This window comes from Trachemys scripta, chromosome 6 (genome assembly GCF_013100865.1).
Source record: "Trachemys scripta elegans isolate TJP31775 chromosome 6, CAS_Tse_1.0, whole genome shotgun sequence".
NCBI classification, from domain to species: Eukaryota; Metazoa; Chordata; order Testudines; family Emydidae; genus Trachemys; species Trachemys scripta.
In genome coordinates, this window is record NC_048303.1 from 114,869 (window position 1) to 138,856 (window position 23,988).

Below are 23,988 nucleotides of genomic sequence, written 5' to 3' on the forward strand. Positions count from 1 at the left end.
AGTCCAAGGTCCATATTTTGCTACTCTCCTTTCTTCCTTTTGTCAGGATCCTGAACTCAACCATCTCATGGTCACTGCTGCCCAGGTTGCCAGCCACTTCTACTTCCCCTACCAATTCTTCTACCAGGAGGCATTCTGTTGAGCATCTGGTTTTGGGTCTAGGCAAAAACAGATCAGGCCCAATCCGCTCGGCCCTTCGGAGCTGTCAGTGTCCAGAACCTCCAAGTCTTCTGAAGAACCATCGCTCAGCAGCTGAAAAATTGACAGTAAGAAATACGTATGAGGCATCTTTGTACTTTTTCAGAACATGATTTTAAAACCTTTTACACCGTGTCTCAAGAGACTGCTTCGTATGCAGTGCAATGGGGTTAGTGCGGAGGGCTGGCTGTGCTCGCGTCCCCTGACTGCCCCCATGCCCCCCCCCTCCCCCCCCCCGCGAGCTGGGCATGGGCCAAAGGGACCCAGGAGTCCTGGCCCAGTGATGAGAGGAAGCAGCAGATTGTGTGTTCCCCTCAGAAGTCTGACAGCTCCCAGAGCAGCGAGGTTACAGGACAGGTCTGGAGGCACGCGGTGCCCCAGCACACCCGGAGAGGAACAAGAGCAGCTCTGACAGGAGTTTCTATCTCCAAGGAGGAAGCTCTTGCACCACATGCAATTTCTGTGTGTTTGGCTGTTTCCTTTCTTCGCTGGTCTCTGTCGCGCTGAGCTCACACAGGAGCTGAGCTGAGAGGCAGAGCGCGTGGGGCTGAGCTCTGCCCTGGGACTGTCTGGAACATGGCCCCGCAGGTGTCTGCTCTGGCCCTTCTCCTGGCCCTTCCGCCCCTGCTGTCTGCCCAGGGAGCGACACCGGCCAGGCCCAGCAACCTCACGACTCCAGGTAGGACCCACCTCAGGCTTTGCTGCTCCCCTGCCCGCAGGTGGCTGCCGGGCTTTGCCCCGTCAGTCTTGCTGCAGTTGCCCCGGGAGGGGGCTGCCCTCCGCGTCCGTGCCAGAGCCTGCGGGGCTCCGCACCAAGCGCCGCTCAGAGAGCTGGGGTGAAAGGCAGCTGGGGGTGACGCCGGGGCAGGAAACCGTGTTCCCCTGGGGGGCCCAAGGGAGAGCTGCAGCCATGCGCCCCTCTGGGAAGCAGGTCCCTCCCCTGGCGCCAGCAGACAGGTCAGCGTCTGGCTCTGGACTGGGGAGAAGAAGCCCGGGGAAGTGTCCTTCACGCTACCCTACAAATAGTATCACCAGTTCCCTGGGGGGCAGGTGTGAGTCCCACACGTGGGAGCGGGGAAACTGTGGGGTTCTGTTTCTCTTCTGCGAACGACTCTGGTACCAGGAGCAGGAGTCCAGCCAGCCCCCCTGCGCTCCCTGCTCCCACTGAGCCATGCAGACTCCCGTGGAGCCCCCAGCACCGTGGGCTCATTCCTGTAACGAGTTCATTGTGTTCTCAGTGCCCACTGGAGGGGTGGTACCGGGTATGAGCGATGGGACCATGCAGCAGGGATTCGTTTCCATGGCAGAGGCACGTTGGCACAGGCGCTGTACTGGGGGGCTGGCAGCTTTCTGCACAGAGCGCCAGTAACCCCCCCTCTCTGCCGGGGGAGCCTGAGCTCTGAGTAGCCTCAGCAGAACTTGTAGATTTGTATAATTTCCATGGACAACAGCAATGCTTATTTCTCAGCATTTTTTCAAAGTGATTTAAATGTTCACAGTTGTGGGACGTGACGGAGGGAGGGTCGGACAATGTTACAGGTTTATAACCATTAAAAACAAACTGTCGACGTACAGAGTAAATATCCTTCAGTCAAACTTTAGGGAGTTCTCTAGCAGCATTTTACTTCCTTTGCCTAGCCCCATGGATGGAAATAGCTCTTCCCCCAGTGTGAGTGCGGTGAAATCAACATCTACTGACACGTATCTATTAAAAACCGCATCCTTCCACGCCTCGGTCGGAGTCGGTGTCCTGCTGGTAAATGACCTGCTGCGATACCCATCTCTGTTCGCGGCGGGGACCCTCCCCTTCTGCCGAGGTGCAGCTTTCATCCTCCCCTCCTCAGGGCAGAGCGACTGCAGGCATGAACCCGGGCAGGGAGCGTGGCTCACGCCAGCCTGGGCAGGCCCAAGCAGAGGTGTCCGGCGGCAGCAAGAAAAACCACAAGGTCCCTGCTCCTTGCCCTTGTCTAACAATCAATGGCTCCAACTGCCCCACGGTGCACAGCGCCCCCTGCTGACAGCACCAGCCTGCAGTTTACAGAGCCTGTGTCACAGCAATAGGTGCAAAGCACGGTAGCGCCCTACTCAGCCCCCCAATCTCAGGAAGAGCGAGCCATCCCTGGGGCTGCAGAGCTAAGGTTTCTGGGAGTCCCCGGGTGACTGCGGCTGAGAACTTGGTTTGCCTGGGATGGGGTGTTAGGTAAGAGACTGGGGGGCTGTGTGAGTGACCAGGAGATGGATATATAGACCTTACATGTCTCCCTCTGTAGCCCAGGGGTTGTGGTTGTGAACTTGTGAGCTAGCACTATTCACCTTTAACAAACTTACCCAGTGCGCGTTTGATGCGTTACCTGCTTGTCTTGCCCAGCCCTGATTTGCACCTTGGTTTGGATCACGGGCCTGGAAGCTCCCTCCTCTCCCCACTGGGGCGCTTGCAGGTCTCTGGGTTTTGAGCCCTGTGTTGGGCAGCAGTTACTGAGACAGTCTGAGAAGCTGCAGAACCCACCAGTCCACAAACCTGGGTAGGGTGACCAGACGTCCCGATTTTATCAGGACTGTCCCAATATTTGCTTGTTTGTCCCGCGTCCCGACCCATGTGCGGTCAAGACACTGGACAAACAAGCAATTTTGCCCTCCCGGAGGGACTCTCGCCCCCCGCACCCCGACTCCACCCACTCCTTCCCCTATTGGATCCCTCCCCAAATCCCCGCCCTGGCCCGCCTCTTCCCCAAGCACGTGGCATTCCTCCTCCCTCCCAGTTCCTGGAGCAGCTGGTGAGTACGAGCTGCAGCACCGGGCGGGCAAGGAGGGCTGGCAGGAGGATTGCTCCCCCAGGAGGGAGACGTAAGGGCTCCGGAGCTCCGGACCCTGGCAGCGGCGGTGGAGAGCAGCTCGGGGCTGTGCGAGCGGGCCATGTAAAGTTTATCGGCTCGAGGGGGACCCCGGCCAGCTCCTTGCCCCTGTAAGGGGGTAGCATCCCCACCCCGCTTCAGCATGCTCTGCTAGCCACCGCAGGCCAGGTAAGGAGCTGAGTCCCCCCCGCCCCCCTTGTCCTGGCTCCTCAGTTAAGCCCCCCCCGTCTCCCTCTTGGGGGAGCAGCCCCCTTGCCAGCCCCCCTTGCCCGCCCGGTGCCGGAGCTCGTACTCACCAGCAGCTCCAGGAACTGGAAGACGCACCACCACCCCCTCCCTCCAGGCATGCGCCGCCATTACAGCTGCAAGCCTGGGAGGGAGGAGGGATGCCGCTCAGCTGAGGAGCCAGGACGAGGGGGGAGGGGGAACTCAGCTTCTTACCTGGCCTGAGGCAGCCGGCGACACATGCTGGCACGGGGCGGGGACACTACCCCCCTACAGGGGTGAGGAGCCGGCCAGGGTCCCTCCCCGAGCCGATAAACTTTATATGGCCTGCTCGCGTGGCCCCGAGCCACTCGCCGCTGCCGGGGTCTGGAGCCCTGCGCCTCTCCCGCTCGGCTGCGCTCCAGCGGCTCCTTCCCGGTGGGGCGGCGAGATGCACCGCATGGGCCTGGGGCTGCGGGGAGGGCTGCGTGCGCGGCCAGGGTGCGGCTGGGGCCTGCTAATTTCCCCGGCCCCGCGAAACGGCTTTCTTTTTTTTTTTTTTACCTTTTTTTGTTTCCCCCCCCCCACCTCCCTGCGTCCTGATATTTCATTTCTGTGATCTGGTCACCCTACACCCAGTTGGTACGGGCGGTGGGATGGGTCTGGGGGAAGTGATCAGCTCCTGGTGCCCTGTGGGGTTGCGGGGAGGGAAGTAAATCTGATTAGCAGAAGCGAGGGAGGCCTGGGAACAGGCAGCTGCCCCTGAGAATGCTGATAGGGCTGGATTAGTGAAGGCTGGTTGGCGATGCCAGCAGGAGGGTGCTGGCAGGGACTGGCTTGGCCAGTGGGTCTGGGCAGGGCCACAGGGTGTGGCCAAGTCTCCTGTTATCCTGCTGGGGAAGGACAGAAGAGATGTAACAAATCCTGCTGCTCGCATCCTGTGATCGCTGTCAGGGTGTCTTGTGCCCTCAACCACAGCCCAGGTCGCCCTGGGAGGGCCACAGCCGCGCACAGGGAAGGACAGAGACATTGGGATGTTGTGGGGTGGCTTGAGAAACCGTAACGTGGGACCTGTAGGGTCTTGCCCTGGAAAATGGGGAAATGCCAAATGTGATTCCGGGCATAACAGAGAGCGATGGAGTCCGGTGCTGCCGATATCCTGGGCACAGTGACTGCAACAGCTACAACGAAGATCCGCCCCACATCCCTGTAGTGGGTTACACCCCTCCCCGGTGTGCCCCCTGATATACTGGGGTACCACTGAGACCACCTGTTCCACCAGCCTGGGCTCCCTCACACTGCCCTGCTGAGCCAGGCCCTCAAGCCTCCTCCAGCACACACAGGCAGGGACACGCCCAGCTGCAGACAGGCACAGACACCGAAATCAGCTCTGCATGGGAAGGCTTCAGCTAAGGAATTGCCCAGCATGCAAGTGCTCACCCCCTCTGGGATGTAAACCCCAAACTGTATCGCCTGGCGCTGCCCAGAGACCTGCACAGCGCAAGCTCATGAAATTCACCCCTCCCTCAATGTGGAGAGAGATTTGCACAGCTTTGGGCCTCCCCCGCAGTTATGAATTCCACAAACTGGTTTTAGAGAAAACACAAACAAGTTTATTAGCTACACAAAATAGATTAAGTGATTAGAAGGGATAGCAAACAGATCAAAGCAGATCACCCAGCAAATAAACCAAACACGCAATATAAGCTTAGATACTAAAGAAACTTGTTACAAGCAGTAATTTCTCACCCTAAATGTTGTTTTAGGCCAATTGCAGAGGTTCTTTAAGGCAAGTTGCTCTTTCTTGCAGCTTAAAACTCCAAATATTTCTTTCACAGGCCAGACACCTTCCCAGCCTGGGCTCCGTCCTTCTCCCCCCCCCGCTCCTTTGTCTTTGTTTCTTAGATGTTCTCTGCAGTCATCCTGGGTGGGGATTCAGTGAAGAAGAACCCTGATTAACTCACTTCCCTGCCTTAAATAGGATTTACATATGGCGGGAATCCTTTGTCTTTCAGTGTGATTCCCACCCCCACTCCCCAGTGGAAAAATACCAGTATTCTATCATGGAGTCCAGTAGCAGGTGACATGATCACATGACCCTGCAGTGTCCAAGCAGCCATGAGCCACAGGCTGTTTGTAGCATCCCAGGAAGCTTCTCAGGACAGTGGGAGATTAGCATCTTCAAAGACCTATTGTTCTCCCTAATGGTCCATTGACTTGTCCCCAGCTAGGCAGCCAGACTGATGGCATTCTGTCCGGTGGGTGTTCCCCAGGTGCAAACACTTTTGTGGTACAGATGTATAGTCCATATTAGTAGTATAGCGCTCGATAGTATTCATCACCATGCAATTTTGACAGGTCTGTATGCCCAATTAGGGCCCAATTAGGGCTTATGTCCCGTCTTCCCACCCCGTTTCCGGTGGCACCAAAGTTTGGCGCCATCGGCCATTTTGAAATTTTGTGTGTGTGTGTGTTTTTGATTAGGGGAAGTGTTGTGTGTGTTTGCGCTTGGGTACATGGAGAGAAAGGTTGAAAGAAGAGAGTGAGAGACTGTAAAGATGAAAAAAGAAAGTTTGAGTAAGGTTTAGAGAAAAAAAGGAAATTTGAAAGAAGAGAGGTAAGTTATTCAAGAAAAAAGGTTGGTAAAGGCAGGTTATTCAAGAATAGAAAGATAGAACTTAAAGAAAAAAGGGAATATTTGTTTTTAAAGGGTTAGTTTAAGAAAAGAGTTAAATAATATTGAAAACTAGGTTTAAAAAGGGCATTTACTAAGGCAAACCCTGTTTGGTAAGCCCAGGGTAAAAAAATGAATAAAATAGCCTTTAAACTATTTACTATTAGGATGGGTTAAGAAAAAAGCCTTTAAAAACATTAAAAACTAGGTTTAAAAAGGGAATTTTCTAAGGCAGAGCCTGTTTGGTAAGCCCAGGGTAAAAAAGTAAATAAAAAAGCATTTAAACTATTCAATACCAATGTAGGTTAAGAAAAAAGAAAGGTTAAAAGAAAGAACAGGGCAAGAAAAGGGGAAAGAGAGCCCCCCTTTTGCAAAGGGCAAAGATAGACAGCACCTAGTGGAATCAGAAAGAGAGAAGCAGGCAGAGTCTGTTGAGTAAGCACATGGTAGAAAAGCATTTAAACTATTCAGTATCAGGGTAGGTTAAGAAAAAAAGAATAGGTCAAGAAAAGGGGGAAAAGAGCCCCCTTTGCAAAGGGCAAAGATAGAACACATGGTTGAGTCAGAGAGAGAGAATTCTCACCTTTTAAGTCTTTCTGTAGAATGAGGCAACATTCCTGGTTCAAACCCTCTCAGACAAGTTATCACCGCCTTTGGATCGGACCAGTCAGAGGTTGTTCTACAACAGTACCATAGAATTCATTTTCTGAACCAATTCTAGAGCCCAAGATTTTAAACAAGAGCCATCTCCCTCCTCTTCCCCTCCCCTCCTTTCTCCCCCTCCCTTTTAACTGTTTTATTCTTATCTAAGAAACAGACCCCCAACATTTTTTCCGCCATGTAGCCCTTTTACAGAGGGGTTTTTATAAGAGTTAAAACCATAAGCTTTTAGTAACCAGCAAAATTTAAAAATTCCCCCCTAGGTTTTAGACTAACGGGCTATTTTTTAGTAAGCACAATGTGAAGCTGCAGCAAAGCTCCTGTTAGCAAAGCAGCATCTGTGAGGCAGTGGATCACAGAGAAGAAGTTTGCTTCTTTACCTGCTTTTTAACAAACACAAGTAAAAGTTACATTAAGTTTTGCAAAGGGATAATGACTTGAAAAGACAAACCTAAGACACATCCCTTTGGTATGTGTTGTGATAAAAATAAAAATGGAGCAGGCAGAAGCACCCCAGGTTTTTAGTGACAGACAGTTTATATTCCCCTTATTTTGTAAACCAGTGGGTTAGAGAGAAGAAGATTGCTTTCCCCCTACTTTTTAACCAGTAGAAGTGAAAGTTATATGAAGGCTTTTAAGGGAATAAACACTTGAAAAGACATGCCTAAATGAAGACACAGTCCTTTATTTACAGGAGTAACAACGAGGAGTCTGGTGGCACCTTAAAGACTAACAGATTTATTTGGGCATAAGCTTTCGTGGGTAAAAACCTCACTGCCCGCGAGAGAAGCCCAAGCCGCTGGCTGGGCCCGGCCTCTCTGTGGTCCTGCGGGCTCGGGTGGGGCGCGCGGTCCGCCTGGCCTGCGGGGGCAGCACCAGCCTCTCCGTCGCCTTCTGCGGCTGCGCCCCCCCTTCCCCTGACTCGCCTGCCCTCACCTCACTCCCCCCACCCCCCTGAGGACGTGTGAATCCTGTAGAGAGAAACGGGGGAGATAGACCTGATCACAGAGGAGCTGATCCCGGCAACCCCTACTGTAGTGTGGGTGCCCAGTGTGGCTCAGGATCGGGCCCATAATGGCTGGGGGAAGCCACATGATTCAATAACCCTCAAGAGTCTCCCCTTATTTCTTTGATACACAGAAAAATGTGAAATACCAAAACCCTGGGACCCCAGATTGCAGTTTACCCCCGAGGGGCCGTTCTACGCCCTGGGTGACTCGGTGACACTGAGCTGCCCTGAGGGGTATCGGCCGTCACCGCCTGTGATCGAATGTGTCAGAAATGGGAACCAGTCTGTCTGGAGTGAGACACCCACCTGCCAGGGTAAGTGTGAGCCCCCCCAAGTCACCGCGGGCACAGGGACCGGGCCGGCATCCAGACTCCCTGACACTTTGGTATCTCCGGAGCCAGGTGGATTCTCGCCCCGTAAACTCTCTGGTTTGTTTTGGCCTCTCAGCCTCTCGTATGGGGACCTAAACCCTGCTGGAATTGCAGGGGCCCTGAGCCAGACCCCAACCCCCCTTCCCCCCAGGCCCTGGCCCAGGGGCCAATAAGGAAGGGCAGGACCAGCCCAGAGTCTCCCTGTCACCAGCGTGTCTGTGTTCCTCGCCTTTCCCCAGCCCTTTGCTGTGCTGGTTTCTCCCACGCTCCCTTTGGCTCAGCTCTGCCCCAGGATCACCCGGGGGCGGCCAGCGGCACCTTTCGCCAGAACAGGATCTGCAGAGACTGGACATTTCTTTCCCTCCAGGGGTTTGTACGACGGCAGGAAACTGGCCCCCGTCGGTCTCTGCTGCCTCCACACAGACAGAGTTTGCTGTCGGCGAGAGGGTTCACGTGACCTGTTGCCCGGAGCAGTACGAGGGGCGCTCGGCTTGGATGCGATGTACGGAGACGGCTGGGCGCGTGGAGTGGGACACGAGCCGTGTGAGCTGTGTGGGTGAGTTCTGCACAGACGGGCGGCCGGACGGGCTGGGGCCAGGATCCAAACCCTGGGACATCGAGAGCCTCCAAGGAGGCCCCACGACTTCCTGGGGCGTCTTTATGTCTTGAGTGTTCAGCTCGGACCTTCTGAAGGGCGTGAAGTGACAGCAACAGCGAGTGTGTGGGGCAAAGCAGCCTGCGTGGGGGGAGTGTGGTGAGGTTCTAGGCTGTGGTGGAGGGGTGTGAGGGGATGTCTGTGGGGTGTGTTAGTGTGTGTGTGTGTGTGTGTGTGTGTGTGTGTGTGTGTAGGGGGTTGTGTGGCTAAGTATTATAGGGGTGTGTATATGGGGTTGTGTATAGGGTGTCGGGGGGTGTTGTGTGTGTATAGGGGCTTGAGGATATACCAGGTGTCTGTAAGGGGGTAGGAGATGTGTGTTAGCTTGTAACGGTGTGTAATGCTGTGTCTGTGCGATGTAGGAGGTGTTAGGGTGTGTCATTGTGTAGCAGGGCAGAGGCGCCAACTTCCTCAGTTCTGGGGGGTGCTCAACTCCCACTCCGCACCAGGCTCCACCCCTACTCCACCCTTTCCCCCATGCCCCCACCCCTGCCCCACCTCTTCCCACCCTGCCCCACCTCTTCCTGCCCCTCCTCTTTCCCCTCGCCCGCAGCGCCTCCTGCACACGCTGATCAGCTGATAGCGGCGGGCGGGAGGTGCTGTGGGGGAGGGAGAGGCGCTGATCCGTGGGGCTGTCGGTGGATGCTGAGCAGCCCCAGAGCACCCACGGAGTCGGCGCCTGTACATGAGGGTGTGTATCAGTGTGGGCGGATGTCGGCGCTTGTACATAATGGTGTATATCAGTGTGTGGGGATGGCAGCGCCTGTACATAAAAATAAATAAAACATGGAGATATACCTATCTCATAGAGCTGGAAGGGACCCTAAAGGGTCATCGAGTCCAGCCCCATACCTTCACTAGCAGGACCAAGTACTGATTTTGCCCCAGATCCCTAAGTGGCCCCCTCAAGGATTGAACTCACAACCCTGGCTTTACCAGGCCAATGCTCAAACCACTGAGCTATCCCTCCCAATGTGTGGGTTCATGGGTAAGGCCTGTTGTGATTATTTATTTGTATCAGCAGTAGCCCTTAGGAACCCCAGCCATGGCTCCCAACCCTCTGGTGCTAGGCCCTGTACAAATGCTGGACAGACAGACAGCTCCTGGGGGCAGGGACTGACAGTCTAATGGGGGGAATCTCGCCCTTTTCTAATGGCCCCAAACCTGATTGTTCTCCCAACAGAAAAGTGCCACAAACCCAGCTGGGCCTCAGCTCTGCGGTTCGAACCGGACAAGAAATATTATAGCAGGGAGGAGCCAGTGACCCTGAGCTGCCCGGAGGGGTTCGAACCCTCGCAGCCCGTGATCACATGTACCGGACAGGGGAGCCGGAGTGTCTGGAATCAGACTGCTGCCTGCCTGGGTTAGTGTGAGCCCCCTACGTGGGTCACCGTGATCCCAGGGGCCTGGCCTGGTGCCGGATGCTCCGTGACCCTTCGATACTGTAGGGAGGAAGGAATTGCTGTCCCAGATCAGAGCAATGGTCCAGCTCAGGCACTACGGGGATGTGCCATTGTGACGGTGTTATCTGGGGTTCTTTCCACCCAAAGCTCTTGGTAACTTTTACTCTGTGTGAGGAGGTGTCAGGAAATAAATCAGGGGAGACATGGCCGTCCGACCGATAGATGGCTGGCACAAACAGGACAACACAAGAGTGCTTTCACTTAAAGCTAAACTTTACTTAGTCTCAAGCACTGTCAAAGTTAGAATCAGGACTCACAATTTTGTCAAGACCACTCTGTTTATTAGCACAGCGCTCTGCTAATACAATCAGATAATGTGAGCCTCCATGCAAGATTCAAACAGTCTTATTTATACAGATAAAAGGGTGCAAACTAAACAAAAGGACAGAGAGAGCAAAATTGTAAAATATGCATGGAGCACAATATGCATATCCTGCTTCCTTGTTAACTCTTATCGATCTAAGACTAATGCTTCACCAATTGCCCTTAAGTGGCAAGTTAAGCAGTTAATGTCTGCTTTCCTGCACACCTGGCTTGCAGCATTTCTCATTTCTACTTAAAGGTACATACAGCATTCTTTAATTCATTCTATTTCTTCAGTATAATTCATTTCACTTTCACAATCCCTCCTTTTGGTCAAGCTTACGCAAAGACCAACAATTACTGGGTTCCACATATTAATAGTTCTTTATCTCTTCGTTCATCAGTGATATTTAACATCATCATATTAGCACTCTGTTTTGGGGTAGTCACCTAGGTGGCATACCTTACACAATTCTGGATACAACAGGAGATTAACTGAAAACATACAAAAATCATTAGGATTCCACACAGGATAGTCAGGGCTCCCTGAAACAACCAGTTTCCTGTGCCAGAGAAATTGAATAGGTTACTTAGCCACTTCCAGCATCCGAAGAAGTGGGCTGTAGTCCACGAAAGCTTATGCTCTAATAAATTTGTTAGTCTCTAAGGTGCCACAAGTACTCCTGTTCTTCTTTTTGCGGATACAGACTAACACGGCTGCTACTCTGAAACTTGGCTCTTCATAGGGAAGAGATGCAATTTGTTCTAAGTGACTAGTGCGATCTATTACCTCATTGGTGTCGTCAGGTATGAACACACAACATTCTTTCCAATGAGAGCACAGGTCCCTCCTTTGGCCGCCAGCACTATGTCCAGTGCCTGACGGTTTTGGAGGGCCATCTGTCAGATTGCCCCTGTTTCTTTGGCCAGGGTCTTTAAACTCTCTCCGGTTTCATTTGCCATTATTTCAACTACTGCTTGTAACCTTAGGAGCCTTTTTGCATGGTGTATTACTCCCCCAAGTGGGATAAGGGAACTGCCAATGGCCTCTTCCCAGGTCAAGGGGCTTATGTTATTTACATACCATTGGGCATCTGATAAGTCCCTTCTTCTTCGCCTGAAATTACGGAGGCGTTCTCGTGGGAAGGACCCTAGCACTCGGAATTGTGGGAAGAGTTGGGCGGGATAACAGATACCTGACCAGTTAGCTGGTAACACAGTATAAGCTTTGGTCCCACAAACCCAATGATGGCCTATTAAGGCTGGGAAGGGTCGGTTGCACCCATTTGTTACATAGGTGCCTACAAAGGAGGAGTAATATCCTCCGAAGGGCACAGGGTAATTCTCCTTCGAGGAGTGGTGTTATTTGCATGGCATTGAAAGATTGTATTGTTTTCACTAAGGTTACTGTAGGGGGAACAGGAGACTGATTTTTCTGTTTGATCCCAGGTCGAGAAAAAAATTCATATCCCCATACCCGGCCCGCCACTCTTTAGTTTTGTTCGAATAATCCCATACACCATTGGCCACAATATGCTGAAGGCAACGGCTTTTTCCCAGATCCAGCCCTGTCCCATTACACACTCAACACCAATGACCTTTTCCCTCCACCACACTTATCCATTTAGATACATTTATTCCCACTGCTTCCCAAGTGTCATTGCTGTTCCATGTTTTGTTAAACGGACGAAGTCCTCCAGTGAGCTCTGGGGAATTGAGTAGGATTGCCAGGACAGGAACATCAGCTTGAGAGTGGGCTGGGATGTGGCTGCAGACCCAGCAATTAGAAATATTAAGGGTCTGAGCTATCCACACTTGCTGCTGGATAAAAGAATTGTCATTGTGGACTCCCCAGACCTTAAGACACCAGCAGCTGAGGAACAGGCGCCACCAGAGGCTCATGTTGGAGGCAAGGCCCTTCTGGATCTGAAAACCTCAACTGAGGGAACCGTAGTTATGGTTTCACGTCCACCAGGCAGCAGGCGCTAGGCTCACTACTGCTCCTTCTCGGGCCTTGCTTTAGGTCCTCGTCTGCTTCTGGCAACCTTTACGAGAGCGTAGATTGTAAGGTATTGCAGGCTGTTCCTCTACGTCTTCTTCTGGAGTCAAAATTGACTCTGCGCAGTTCTGAGGTGATGATTGATTCGCCGGGGAGGATGTCTTCTTACACTGTGAAGCATGTATCCACGCTGCGATGCCAGATAGTTTAACAGCCGTCTGGGTAGTAAGCAGTACCTGATGAGGACCCTTCCACCGGGGTTCCAAGGCGTGTTTTCGATGATGGTGCCGTACGTAGACCCAGTCACCTGGCTCGAGGTCGTGGCAAGCGTCAGAGGTGGGTTCTGTTGGCCAGGCGGCTCGAACCTGTGAATGGAAGTGACTTACAGCTTGCATTAATCCCTTGCAATATTGAAGGAGCGTACTGTGAGTCAAGTTCAAGTCTGGGACTGGAGTAATGGTAGCCATAGCTCACATGGGCCGTCCCATAACAATTTCAAAGGGACTCAATTTATGCCTTTGGGATGGAGTGGATCGCATTTCCATAAGGGCTAGTGGTAAAGCTGCTGGCCAGCTTAACCCTGTGGAGTCACAAATCTTAGCAAGCTTATTCTTAAATACACCATTTCGCCTTTCCACAGCACCTGCACTTTGTGGATGGTAGGGACAGTGCAGCAGGTGTGTGATATGTAATATACGATCCAGGTGTTGAACAATTTGTCCGGTAAAATGTGTACCCCGGTCACTGGACAGAGTGGCAGGAATTCCCTTGGCAGGCATAATATGATTTAACAAACATTTAGCAACAGACAGTGAATCAGCCTTGCGACAAGGAAAGGCTTCAATCCAACCAGAAAATAAACACACCATAACCAAAATAAATTCATATTGTTGACACTTCGGCATTTGTACAAAATCAAGTTGCCAATGCAAGACTGGTGCCTGGGGCAGGCCCTGGAACCCCTGAGCCACTTTTACAGGTTTACCAATATTGTGGCTTTGGCAAGTGGTACAGGCAGCACAGTGGCGGGCTGCAAAGGAGCTGAAATGCGGGGCCCACCATCCTGCCTTAGTTACAGCAGAGACCATCCCCTCCTTTCCGACATGCGAAACACCGTGTAGCAGGTCAGCCAGCGACGGATAGAGTGAAAAGGGGGTCACAAAGGCACCAGTAGGCGAACGCCAAAGGGAATCAGGATACAGAGAGCAACCCTGGGCAATCCAGGAGTCTTTTTCGACTTCTGGGGCAGAGTCTTGGAGCAGGGTGAGGTTAGTGAGGGTCGGCGGTGGTATAGAAACAGAAAGGGAACCTAGAAATGCGTCTGGGGAAGGTTCTATGGCAGCAGCATGTTTAGCAGAGGTGTCAGCAAATGTGTTACCCTTAGCAACATCAGTATCTGCCATCGAGTGGCCAGGGCACTTAACAATAGCTAGGGCAGACGGAAGTAAAACTGCATACAAGAGGGCAGCGATGTAGGGGCCATTCTTATAGGGGTACCGGCAGAAGTAAGGAAACCCCGAGCTTGCCAGAGGGTGCCAAAGTCATGTACAACCCCAAAAGCGTAGCGGGAGTCAGTGTAAATAGTGGCGGAGCGTCCCTCTGCCAAAAAGCAGGCACGGGTGAGGGCAACCAATTCGGCAACTTGTGCTGAGGTTCCAGAAGGTAAAGGAGCAGCTCCTAGGGTCTCAGCGAGTGACACTACAGCGTACCCTGCAAGGAGACGACCTGGGTTGTCTCGAAATCAGGAACCATCAGTAAACAAAACAAGGTCAGAGTTAGGGAGAGGGGCATCAGAGAGGTCAGGGCGCGGGACGGTGACAGCAGAAACAGTTGCAAGGCAGTCGTGGGGATCACCGTCATCAGACAAAGGAAGGAGAGTGGCAGGGTTTAACTGAGAACAACGCTTCACAGTAATATACGAAGCTGACAGCAGTAAAAGTTCATACCTAGTAAGGCGAGCGGAGGAGAGGTGGCCTGTGTTACGTTGTAACAGCAGGGTTTCCACAGAGTGAGGGACCATGAGGGTAAGGGGAGAGCGAAGGACAAGGGATTCGGACATTTCAACTAGGCGCGCTGCGGCAGCCACAGAACGCAGACAGGGGGGTAAGCCTTGGGCCACAGGATCCAAAGTGGCAGAGAAGTAAGCCACTGGGCGGTTCTTGCCTCCGTGCACCTGAGTGAGAACTCCAAGTGCACACCCAGATTGTTCATGGCAGAAAAGGGTAAAGGGCTTAGAGTAGTCAGGCAGCCCTAAAGCGGGGGCAGAAGCCAAACCCTGTTTGAGGGAAACAAAGGCAGAGTCTGCTTCAGGGGGCCATGGCATGGGGTCAGGCACAGAGAGTCGAGTGAGTTCCTGGAGAGGTTTTGCAAGGGAGGCATACTGGGGAATCCATTGCCTGCAAAATCCAGCCATGCCCAAAAACTTTCGGACCTGGCGTCGGGAGCGGGGTCGGGGAAAGCTAAGGATAGCCTGGACGCGGGTGGGAGAAAGTGTACGGGAGCCCTGGGAGAGGAGAAAACCAAGGTATGTGACAGAGGCTTGACAGAGCTGTAGTTTAGAGCGAGAAGCCTTGTGACCTTTTTTTGCTAGGGCAGTAAGGAGCACTAAAGAATCAGTTTTTGAGACAGATAACGAGGGGGAACAGAGGAGTAGATCATCTACATATTGGACTAGAGTGGACCCGGATGGGAAAACAAGGTCAGCTAGGTCTCGGGCTAGTGCCTGGGAAAAGTAAGATGGGCTTTCAGTATACCCCTGGGGAAGCGGAGTCCATGTATATTGCTGTCCCTTGTAAGAAAAGGCAAAGGGGTACTGGGAGTCAGGGTGAACCGGAACAGAAAAGAAAGCAGAACACAAATCAACAACAGTAAAGTGAGTTGCCTCTGGTGGGATAGAAGCCAGAATCGTTGCTGGGTTAGGGACAACAGGAAAGGCAGGTATGACAATACGATTAATGGCTCGAAGGTCCTGAACAAATCACCATGATTTGCCATCAGCTTTTCGAACTGGGAGGATAGGGGTGTTACAGGGACTGGAGCAGGGAACAATAATGCCTTGCTCCCACAGGGCGGTCATGACCGGAGCAATGCCAGCCTCGGCTTCGGGGTTTAAAGGGTATTGAGACAGGCGAGGCAGAGGTTTGGAGGAGTCAACAGTAATGCATACGGGGTCAGTATTTAGGTGGCCCACCTCAGAGGGATGGGTTGGCCACAGAGAGGATGGGACCTGCGAAATTAGGTGTTCAAGGGACGGGACCAGTGTGCAACAAGGGACTGGGGTGGAAAGGGGGGTCTCAGACAGCAGGGAGGCCACAGAATCACTCAGAGAGGACTGGGGAATTTGCAAATAGACACCATCCGGGGAACAGTATATGGTGCAGCCAAGTTTACATAACAGATCCCGACCCAAAAGGTTTACTGGAGTGGAGTCAGAGAGAAGAAAGGCATGATCTGCAGATAGGGGACCAACCTGGACCGGTAGAGGTTTTGAAAGGGGATCAGGGGTTGGGATTCCCGAAATGCCCACAGCAGACACAGTTTTTCCGGAGCAGGGAACCGCAGGCAGGTCGGTAGTACGAACTGCAGAGAGCGAAGCTCCCGTATCAACAAGGAAAGGGAGAGACAAATCATTGATAGTTAACACACACTCACCCGTGGGAGTGAGAGGTAGTAAAGGAGCTAAAATTTCCTGAGGTTCCCTGGCATCCCGTCATTGCTGTGGGACAAAGTAAGGCTGGGGACTGACTGGCTGTGCCGGCAGGGGGTCTAGCTGGTTATTTACAGAGTTATTAGGCCTGCTCGGACATTCGTTCTTCCAATGTCCGGGCTGCTTACAGTAATTACAAACATCCCCATAACCCGAAAATCCAGTTCCTCGGCCCCTCCCTCGACCACGTCCCCGTCCCTGGTATTTTCCCCGTCCCCGGTACTGTTTGCCCTGCCCTGAATAATGCTGTATTTGCAGGGCCATTAACCGTTGGGCTGATTGTTCCTCCTTTCCTTTTAAAGTGCGTTGGCAGTGCTCTGCCACTGTTTGCAATTTGTCCATGGTTTTGGTCTCCCACCCAACACTTATTCGTTTTAGCATATTACCAACAGCAGGTAGGAGGCCATTAACAAATGCATTAGCCAGGGCGCCCTGTCCATTTTTATCTGGTTGCTGTATACCAGAATGTTGCAGAAAAATGTCAGTTAACCGGGAGCGATAGTCACCCGGGTTTTCTCCCTGTCGTTGCTTACAGCCGTTTATGGCCGTCCAGTTAGTTTTAGGAGTCCATACCCGAGGGATGGCTTCAAATAGATTTTTAGCTCGCTCCTTACACCTTTTCCGGTATTCAGCATTAGGACCAGTGTCTGGTAAAGTAGAGTGGCGGTCAGCTGCGAGCCAATTTGCTGCTGTGAGCCATTTTTCATGCTCACTAGGGGTGAGTAGCTTGCACAGCTGCAGGAGGTCTGCCTCAGAGGGTTCATAGGTGTCACCTACTAACAAAAATTCCTCTGCGAATTTGGTAGGATTTTCCTGGGGCTTTGGAAAGCTTTTTACAACTGAAAGGAGCTCTGTATGAGTCCAGGGTTTATAGCTCCAAGTGGGACCCCTGTCTTGGCCCCCAGTATGCAGAATTCGGAGGGGAGCCCGGATATTTTTAAGGCCCAAGCGTAAGCTTTTACGGGGCAGAGCGGGATCAGAGGAATGGGCCTGGGTGGTATCGGACGATCCAGATGGGTCTGAACTGGAGATCTCTGGAAATTGTTCCTGAGCTGGGGAATCTGGTGACAGTTGTTCCTGAGCTGGGGAATCTGGTGACGGTCTATTGATCCGACGCAAGGCTGCCAAGCCAATTAATGCATCTTCCTCATCATCATCCCCAGAATCTAACAAGGAGTTTTCTTCATCTTTTTTTCACAGAGAGACAGGAGTATGAAGGGGGATCTGCTCGGAGAACGGGGTAAAGGGGAGCGCTCGGTCTGGTGGTGGGAGAGGAGGTTTTCAATAAAGCTTTTAACTTATCATTTGAATCTTTGAGAGAGGCGAGTTTCGATTCTGTCCACCTACGATTTGCCTCTTCCCACCACTGCATGAAACAATCAACCTCTCCTCTGGCCAATTTAGTTTTAGATTGGCCGAGTTTGTCTTTTAAGACATCTACTCGGTCCTGGTCCCAAGATCCTAACAGTGGCCACTGAGTTTTGGGATCTCCCTGAGTTAGCCTAGACCATTTTTCCAGAAATTTACAGGAGTCCGGACCCTTCCTAAAATACATAAAATGAGCCGGCGTTCCTTTAGGGAACTGTCCCAACTTAGACGTCTGGTTACCCATACAGGAGGACTTCACACACACCAATCACACAAGAAGGAAATTCAGGTTCGTCAGAGCGATGCCTGGTGCAACACACAAAAGGAGCCCACAGGCTACTGACTCAATCGCCCTTGCTTTCACACCAAGGGTTTTACCCAAGGTGTGGTGCGGCTGCGATTGTGCAGATTTCACTCACTCAGGCCGCAGGGACAGGAACCCCTTGGTCGGCCGATCCCCAGACGGAGATGGCACCCAGACTCAAACACTCCACAGGAGGACGGAGAGACACAGAGACAGGACAGTCCTCAGTCCGGACAAAACACAGAAATAATTACCTGACCAGATTCCTGATGTCAGCTCCCAGGATCCCTACCAGAACAGAGTGGGAACCAACAGGTTCAATGGCGTAGACCTCACTGTGGTTGTGTGCCCTTCCGTTGAGGAGGAGGGCCGCGCGGGTCAAATGCCCAGGTGCCGGCTACCACGGTCGTCCTACAAAAATGGTCAGAAATCACACAGCCCCAGTGAAGACGGTTGCCATCTCGGTGGAACCTCCAAATTGTCAAAGTTAGAATCAGGACTCACAATTTTGTCAAGACCACTCTGTTTATTAGCACAGCGCTCTGCTAATACAATCAGATAATGTGAGCCTCCATGCAAGATTCAAACAGTCTTATTTATACAGATAAAAGGGTGCAAACTAAACAAAAGGACAGAGAGAGCAAAATTGTAAAATATACATGGAGCACAATATGCATATCCTGCTTCCTTGTTAACTCTTATTGATCTAAGACTAATGCTTCACCAATTGCCCTTAAGTGGCAAGTTAAGCAGTTAATGTCTGCTTTCCTGCACACCTGGCTTGCAGCATTTCTCATTTCTACTTAAAGGTACATACAGCATTCTTTAATTCATTCTATTTCTTTAGTATAATTCATTTCACTTTCACAGCACTTACATATGTCCGCAACAAGATTAGTAAAACATCCCCAACCTTTGATAATTACCAAAGCTGAGTGTGGCTTTCGAGTGACACAGCGGCAGGCTTCCGGTGGCCAAATCTTCCGTCTGCCGGTGGGGACCGCAAGATGTATCCAGAGGGAGAGTCCAAAAAGAGTTCAAAAGAGTCCCCAAACGAGTCCCACTATCTCAAGCTTTTCCCCCTTATTTATACATTAGTAATGGAATGACATATCCCTTAAAGAAACCTTGTTAAGTAAGCAGTTTCAATGATCAAGCAAGAGGTTCCTTCTGATTATTGATTAATCAGTTGTGGGTTTTTCCAGAGTTTGGAGCCTTGAGACCCCAATAGACATTCCTTGGGCACATCCTGCTCTTTTAAAATGCATGTGTCAGCAACTTCAACACAATTCTTATCAGGAAGGACGCGGGGTCAAGCTGCCCTTTCTGAGGCACCCAAAAACCCCTCCCCTCCTGCCTTGGTCAAGCTGAGACTTGTTTTTAACAGTTTGCTTTTAACAATAAGCCATAGTGGTTTTGGGCACTTTAGTGGTTTGCCAAAGTCTCCCCATACAATGGAGTCCCCGGGCGATGCTCTGGAACTGCTCCCCACAAAGCCAGTCAGGACTCTGGGGAGCCTCCTCTCCCTCGGAGCAGGCTGTCTTCAGGGCAAGAAGCTCACACGGCTTCACCTCCTGGGTCTCTCCTGGGAGCATTCAGCATATGCCCCTCCGTGCGCTTCCCACAGTGAGTCCGCCCAGGCGGGGTCCTGGGGAAGCCACAGGGTCCTGCACCCCCACTTTGCAGTCAGACGTGACTCTCAGCCAGCCAGTAACACCGAGGTTTATTAGATGACAGGAACATGGTCTAAAACAGAGCCTGTAGGTACAGAGAACAGGACCCCTCAGCCAGGTCCATTCTGGGGCCCAGCGAGCCAGACATCCCCGTCTGCACTCACTCCCCGTCCTCAGCCAGCTCCAAACTGAAACCCCCTCCAGCCCCTCCTTTCTGGCCTTTGTCTCTTTCCCTGGCCAGGAGGTCACCTGATTTCTTCGTTCTCCAACACCTTTAGCTATCCCCTTGCAAGAGGGGAAGGGCCTGGCCATTAGTTGCCAGGAGACAGAGTGTCAGCCATTTATGCACACTGGCCTTTATCCCACCACCTAGAGACTTAAGAAATGCATAGGGGAAACTGAGGCACCCACACAGTATTCAGAGGAAACATTAAGAACAGTCCCACTTCGTCACAGCCGTACAGGGCCCTAGGCAGACAGACAGAGCTCGGGGGCAGGGGGAGCTGAGGCTCTGTTCTACTGAGACTCTGAGAGCCGCCCCCCAGAGTCGGAGCTGCCACCTCTGTCATTGTGCCAGTCCCTCGGACACTGTGGGGTGGGGCTACATAATGTGCAACTTTTTAACAGTGGGGGTGATTCCGCAGGGGAACAGCTGCCCCAGGACGGGGTGGGGTCTCTGACACATGGGGCGTTTACATCGAGGGTGGCTGCTGCCTTTCTAAAGATTCACTCTAATTCCACCACCAGTTACTGAGCGCAGCAGAGTCGCTGGCAGACGGGGAGAAGATCCCCCCTGCAGGGACCCCGGGGCGGGTCTCTGGCCTGGGCTAGGCAATAGGTCAGACTGGATGGTCTGAATGGGCCCTTCTGGCCTTGACACCTATGAATCTATAACTACCTACAGAGAGACCCCTGCAGCCGCAGCCCAGACCAGCACTGACTTCTCTGTCATGGCCTCAGAGAAATGTGGGGCTGGAAGGGACCTCGACAGGCCGCCTAGTCCAGCCCCCTGCGCTGAGGCAGGGCCAAGTAACCCTCGACCAGCCCTGACAGGGGTTTGTCCAACCTGGTCTTAAAAACCTTCAGTGATGGGGACTCCACAGCCTCCCCTGGGAGCCTGTTCCAGAGCTGAACTACCCTGAGAGTCAGAAAGTTTTTCCTGATAGCTAACGAAATCTTCCTTCCTGCCGATTACGTCCATCACTTCCTGTCCTACCTCTAGTGGCCCTGGAGAACACTTGATCCCTGTCCTCTTTAGAACAGCCTTTCGCATATCTGAAGACTGTTATCAGGTCCTCCTCAGTCTCCTTTTCTCAAGCGTAGCCACGCCCAGTACTTTAACCCTCCTCACCGGTCAGGTTTTCTAAACCTTTTATGGTTTTATTGCTCCCCTCTGGACTCTCTCCAACTTGTGCACAACTTTCCTGAAAAGAAACTGCAAACTTTGCCACCTCACTGTTTACTTCTTTTTCCAGATCATTTATGACTATGTTGACTAGAACTGGGCCCAGTACAGACCCCTGGGGGACACCACCATTTACCTCTCTCCATTCTGAAAATGGACCATTTATTCCTACCCTTTGTTTCCTGTCTTTTAACTGGACTGCCTGGGAATGCTTTCAGGATCATCTCACAATCTTTAATTTAATTTAATTTAATGACAAGCCTTTCGTTATGTTAATCACTCTCCCTCTGTTAGGGGTTTTTAAGGCCCGGCTTGATGAAGCCCTGGCTGGGATGATTTAGTTGGGAATTGGTCCTGCTATGAGGAGGGGGTGGGACTAGATACCTCCTGAGGTCCCTTCCAACCCTGATAGTCTATGATTCTCTGTTTATACACAGCTCCCTGTCCCAAGGACAGAAGTTGGTAGCAGCACAGAACTCATCACATTCCACACTCAGGCTCTGGCTCTTCGGTGCTGAGCACCCACTATATTTTTGCTGTGGGTGCTTGAGCCCTGGAGCACCCACAGAGTCGGCGCCTATGGACACAGGGCACATTCTGCCACAAACACGTTGTTGTCTCATATGGAATTTGTGATCCACTCTAACCCCCAGGTCCATTTTAGCAGCACTGCCCCTAGCCAGTTATTCCCCAGTGTGTAGCTCTGCATTTGATTTTTCCTTCCCCTTTGAAATATTTTGCCTTGTCTTTACTGAATTTCATCTTGTTGGATTCAGAGCGGTTCTCCAATTTGTCAAGGTTGTTTTGAATTTTAATCCTGTTCTCCAAGTGCTTCCAACCCCTCCCGGCGTGGTGTCATTTACAAACTTTATAAATGTACTTTCCACTCCATTATCCAAGTCATTTATGAAAATATTGAGTAGTACCAGACCCAGGACCAGTGGGACCCCACTAGATTCACCTTTGCAGTTTGACAGTGACCCATTCATAGAATATCAGGGTTGGAAGGGACCTCAGGAGGTCATCTAGTCCAACCCCCTGCTCAAAGCAGGACCAATCCCCAACTAAATCATCCCAGCCAGGGCTTTGTCAAGCCGGGCCTTAAAAACCTCTAAGGAAGGAGATTCCACCACCTCTCTAGGTAACCCATTCCAGTGCTTCACCCCCCTCCTAGTGAAATAGTGTTTCCTAATATCCAACCTAGACCTCCCCCACTGCAACTTGAGACCATTACTCCTTGTTCTGTCATCTGCCACCACTGAGAACAGCCGAGCTCCATCCTCTTTGGAACCCCCTTTCAGGTAGTTGAAGGCTGCTATCAAATCCCCCCTCACTCTTCTCTTCTGCAGACTAAACAATCCCAGTTCCCTCAGCCTCTCCTCATAAGTCATGTGCTCCAGCCCCCTAATCATTTTTGTTGCCCTCCGCTGGACTCCTTCCAGTTTTTCCACATCCTTCTTGTAGTGTGGGGCCCAAAACTGGACACAGTATTCCAGATGAGGCCTCACCAATGTCGAATAAAGGGGAATGATCACGTCCCTTGATATGCTGGCAATGCCCCTACTTATACAGCCCAAAATGCCGTTAGCCTTCTTGGCAACAAGAGCACACTGTTGACTCATATCCAGCTTCTCGTCCACTGTGACCCCTAGGTCCTTTTCTGCAGAACTGCTGCCTAGCCATTCGGTCCCTAGTCTGTAGCAGTGCATGGGATTCTTCCGCCCTAAGTGCAGGACTCTGCACTTGTCCTTGTTGAACCTCATCAGGTTTCTTTTGGCCCAATCCTCTAATTTGTCTAGGTCCCTCTGTATCCTATCCCTACCCTCCAGCGTATCTACCACGCCTCCTAGTTTAGTGTCATCTGCAAACTTGCAGAGGGTGCAGTCCACGCCATCCTCTGTTGTACTTAAAGTACTGCACAGGATCTTTTCAGGGGGAATAAGACAAAACGCCACATTTATTAGTAATACATGTATTTATTAACACTGTATTATATGCATATAATATATTACACTTACACTCACACACACACACAAACACACTCCGTCTTGTTGTTACCAATTAGTTGCTCCCCTTAACTTCACTGGCCAGGTGAGTTAGATGGGGGTGGGGGTGGAGCCGGGCTTCTGCCGATCCGGATCGATGCTCCCATGTTGACAAGACGAGACCCGGGGTCCTCTGCAAGACACCTCACTTTTATAGCAGCTTTCCTCTTATGCAAATCTATACCAGATTCAAACTCTGTGTCTGTGTCCATTGGTCCTTTGTGCTGCTTTCTTTTGAGTGTTGTCCCAATGCTGCAAAAAGGGTGTTTCCAAAAGAAGGTGCTTGCTTCTAACCCCCGAGGCCGTGGGTATGTCTGCTTGTCTTTAATGAGCCCACTTGACACGTTTTATTGTTCTTGGCTCTGGCTCCCAGCCCCTCTCCAACAGTTGAGGCTGTCTGGAGGTGCTGCCTTCCATGCCTTGCTCATCCACACCTCATTCATTCAACAGGGCAATTGATTAAGAGTGGAGGGGGAGAGCTCTTGTTCTACTGCTAGCAAAAAAAAATTTTTCTTCTATCTTATTCTATCCTTAGGGGCTATAATATTATACCAAGGGCAATGCAAAGTTTCTAAATGAGGCTTTGATACAAAGTCCCATGAAAACAGAGGTCACACGTGGGTAGACCCACCACAAGGTTATATGAAGAGGCACAATGTAAAGTTATATGAAAATTATTAGAGATTGATCTACATTGTCCCCTTTTTGACCTCTCAAGAACAATTCTTGAGTGGTCACCATATAAATTTTTTGTATTTGTTGCAAACAAACCAAACAATTATAACCAGGTGAATATAACTAAAACCATTACAATTGACTAAACACCAGATATAACATAAACACAAATGCAAACAATTATAATTATAATAATTGGAAATACAACAAAACCATTACCATTACAATAATTGGGTACATTGACAAACAAAATGAGGCCCAAGTTCGATGCTGCAATAGCCATCAAACAATAAAAGTCACTGAGGTCAGGACCTTCTTAAGTAGGGTTACCATACGTCCGGATTTTCCCGGACATGCGGTGCCGGGCCGGCAGAGCGGGGCCTGGCCGGGCCGGGGGCTCGGGGGCTCGGGTGCCGGGCTGGGC

The 23,988-nt window shown here is 51.5% G+C and overlaps 1 protein-coding gene across 1 annotated transcript; it reads left to right on the forward strand.

The window, feature by feature from the left end:
- The first annotated feature begins 774 nt into the window (after positions 1 to 774).
- Positions 775 to 9,991, forward strand: LOC117879081 (complement receptor type 2-like). Its single transcript, XM_034774025.1, has 4 exons — positions 775 to 877; positions 7,729 to 7,911; positions 8,336 to 8,524; positions 9,807 to 9,991. Exons 1-4 carry the CDS (start codon positions 775 to 777, stop codon positions 9,989 to 9,991), a joined length of 660 nt encoding a protein of 219 aa, XP_034629916.1.
- Positions 9,992 to 23,988: the final 13,997 nt, after the last annotated feature.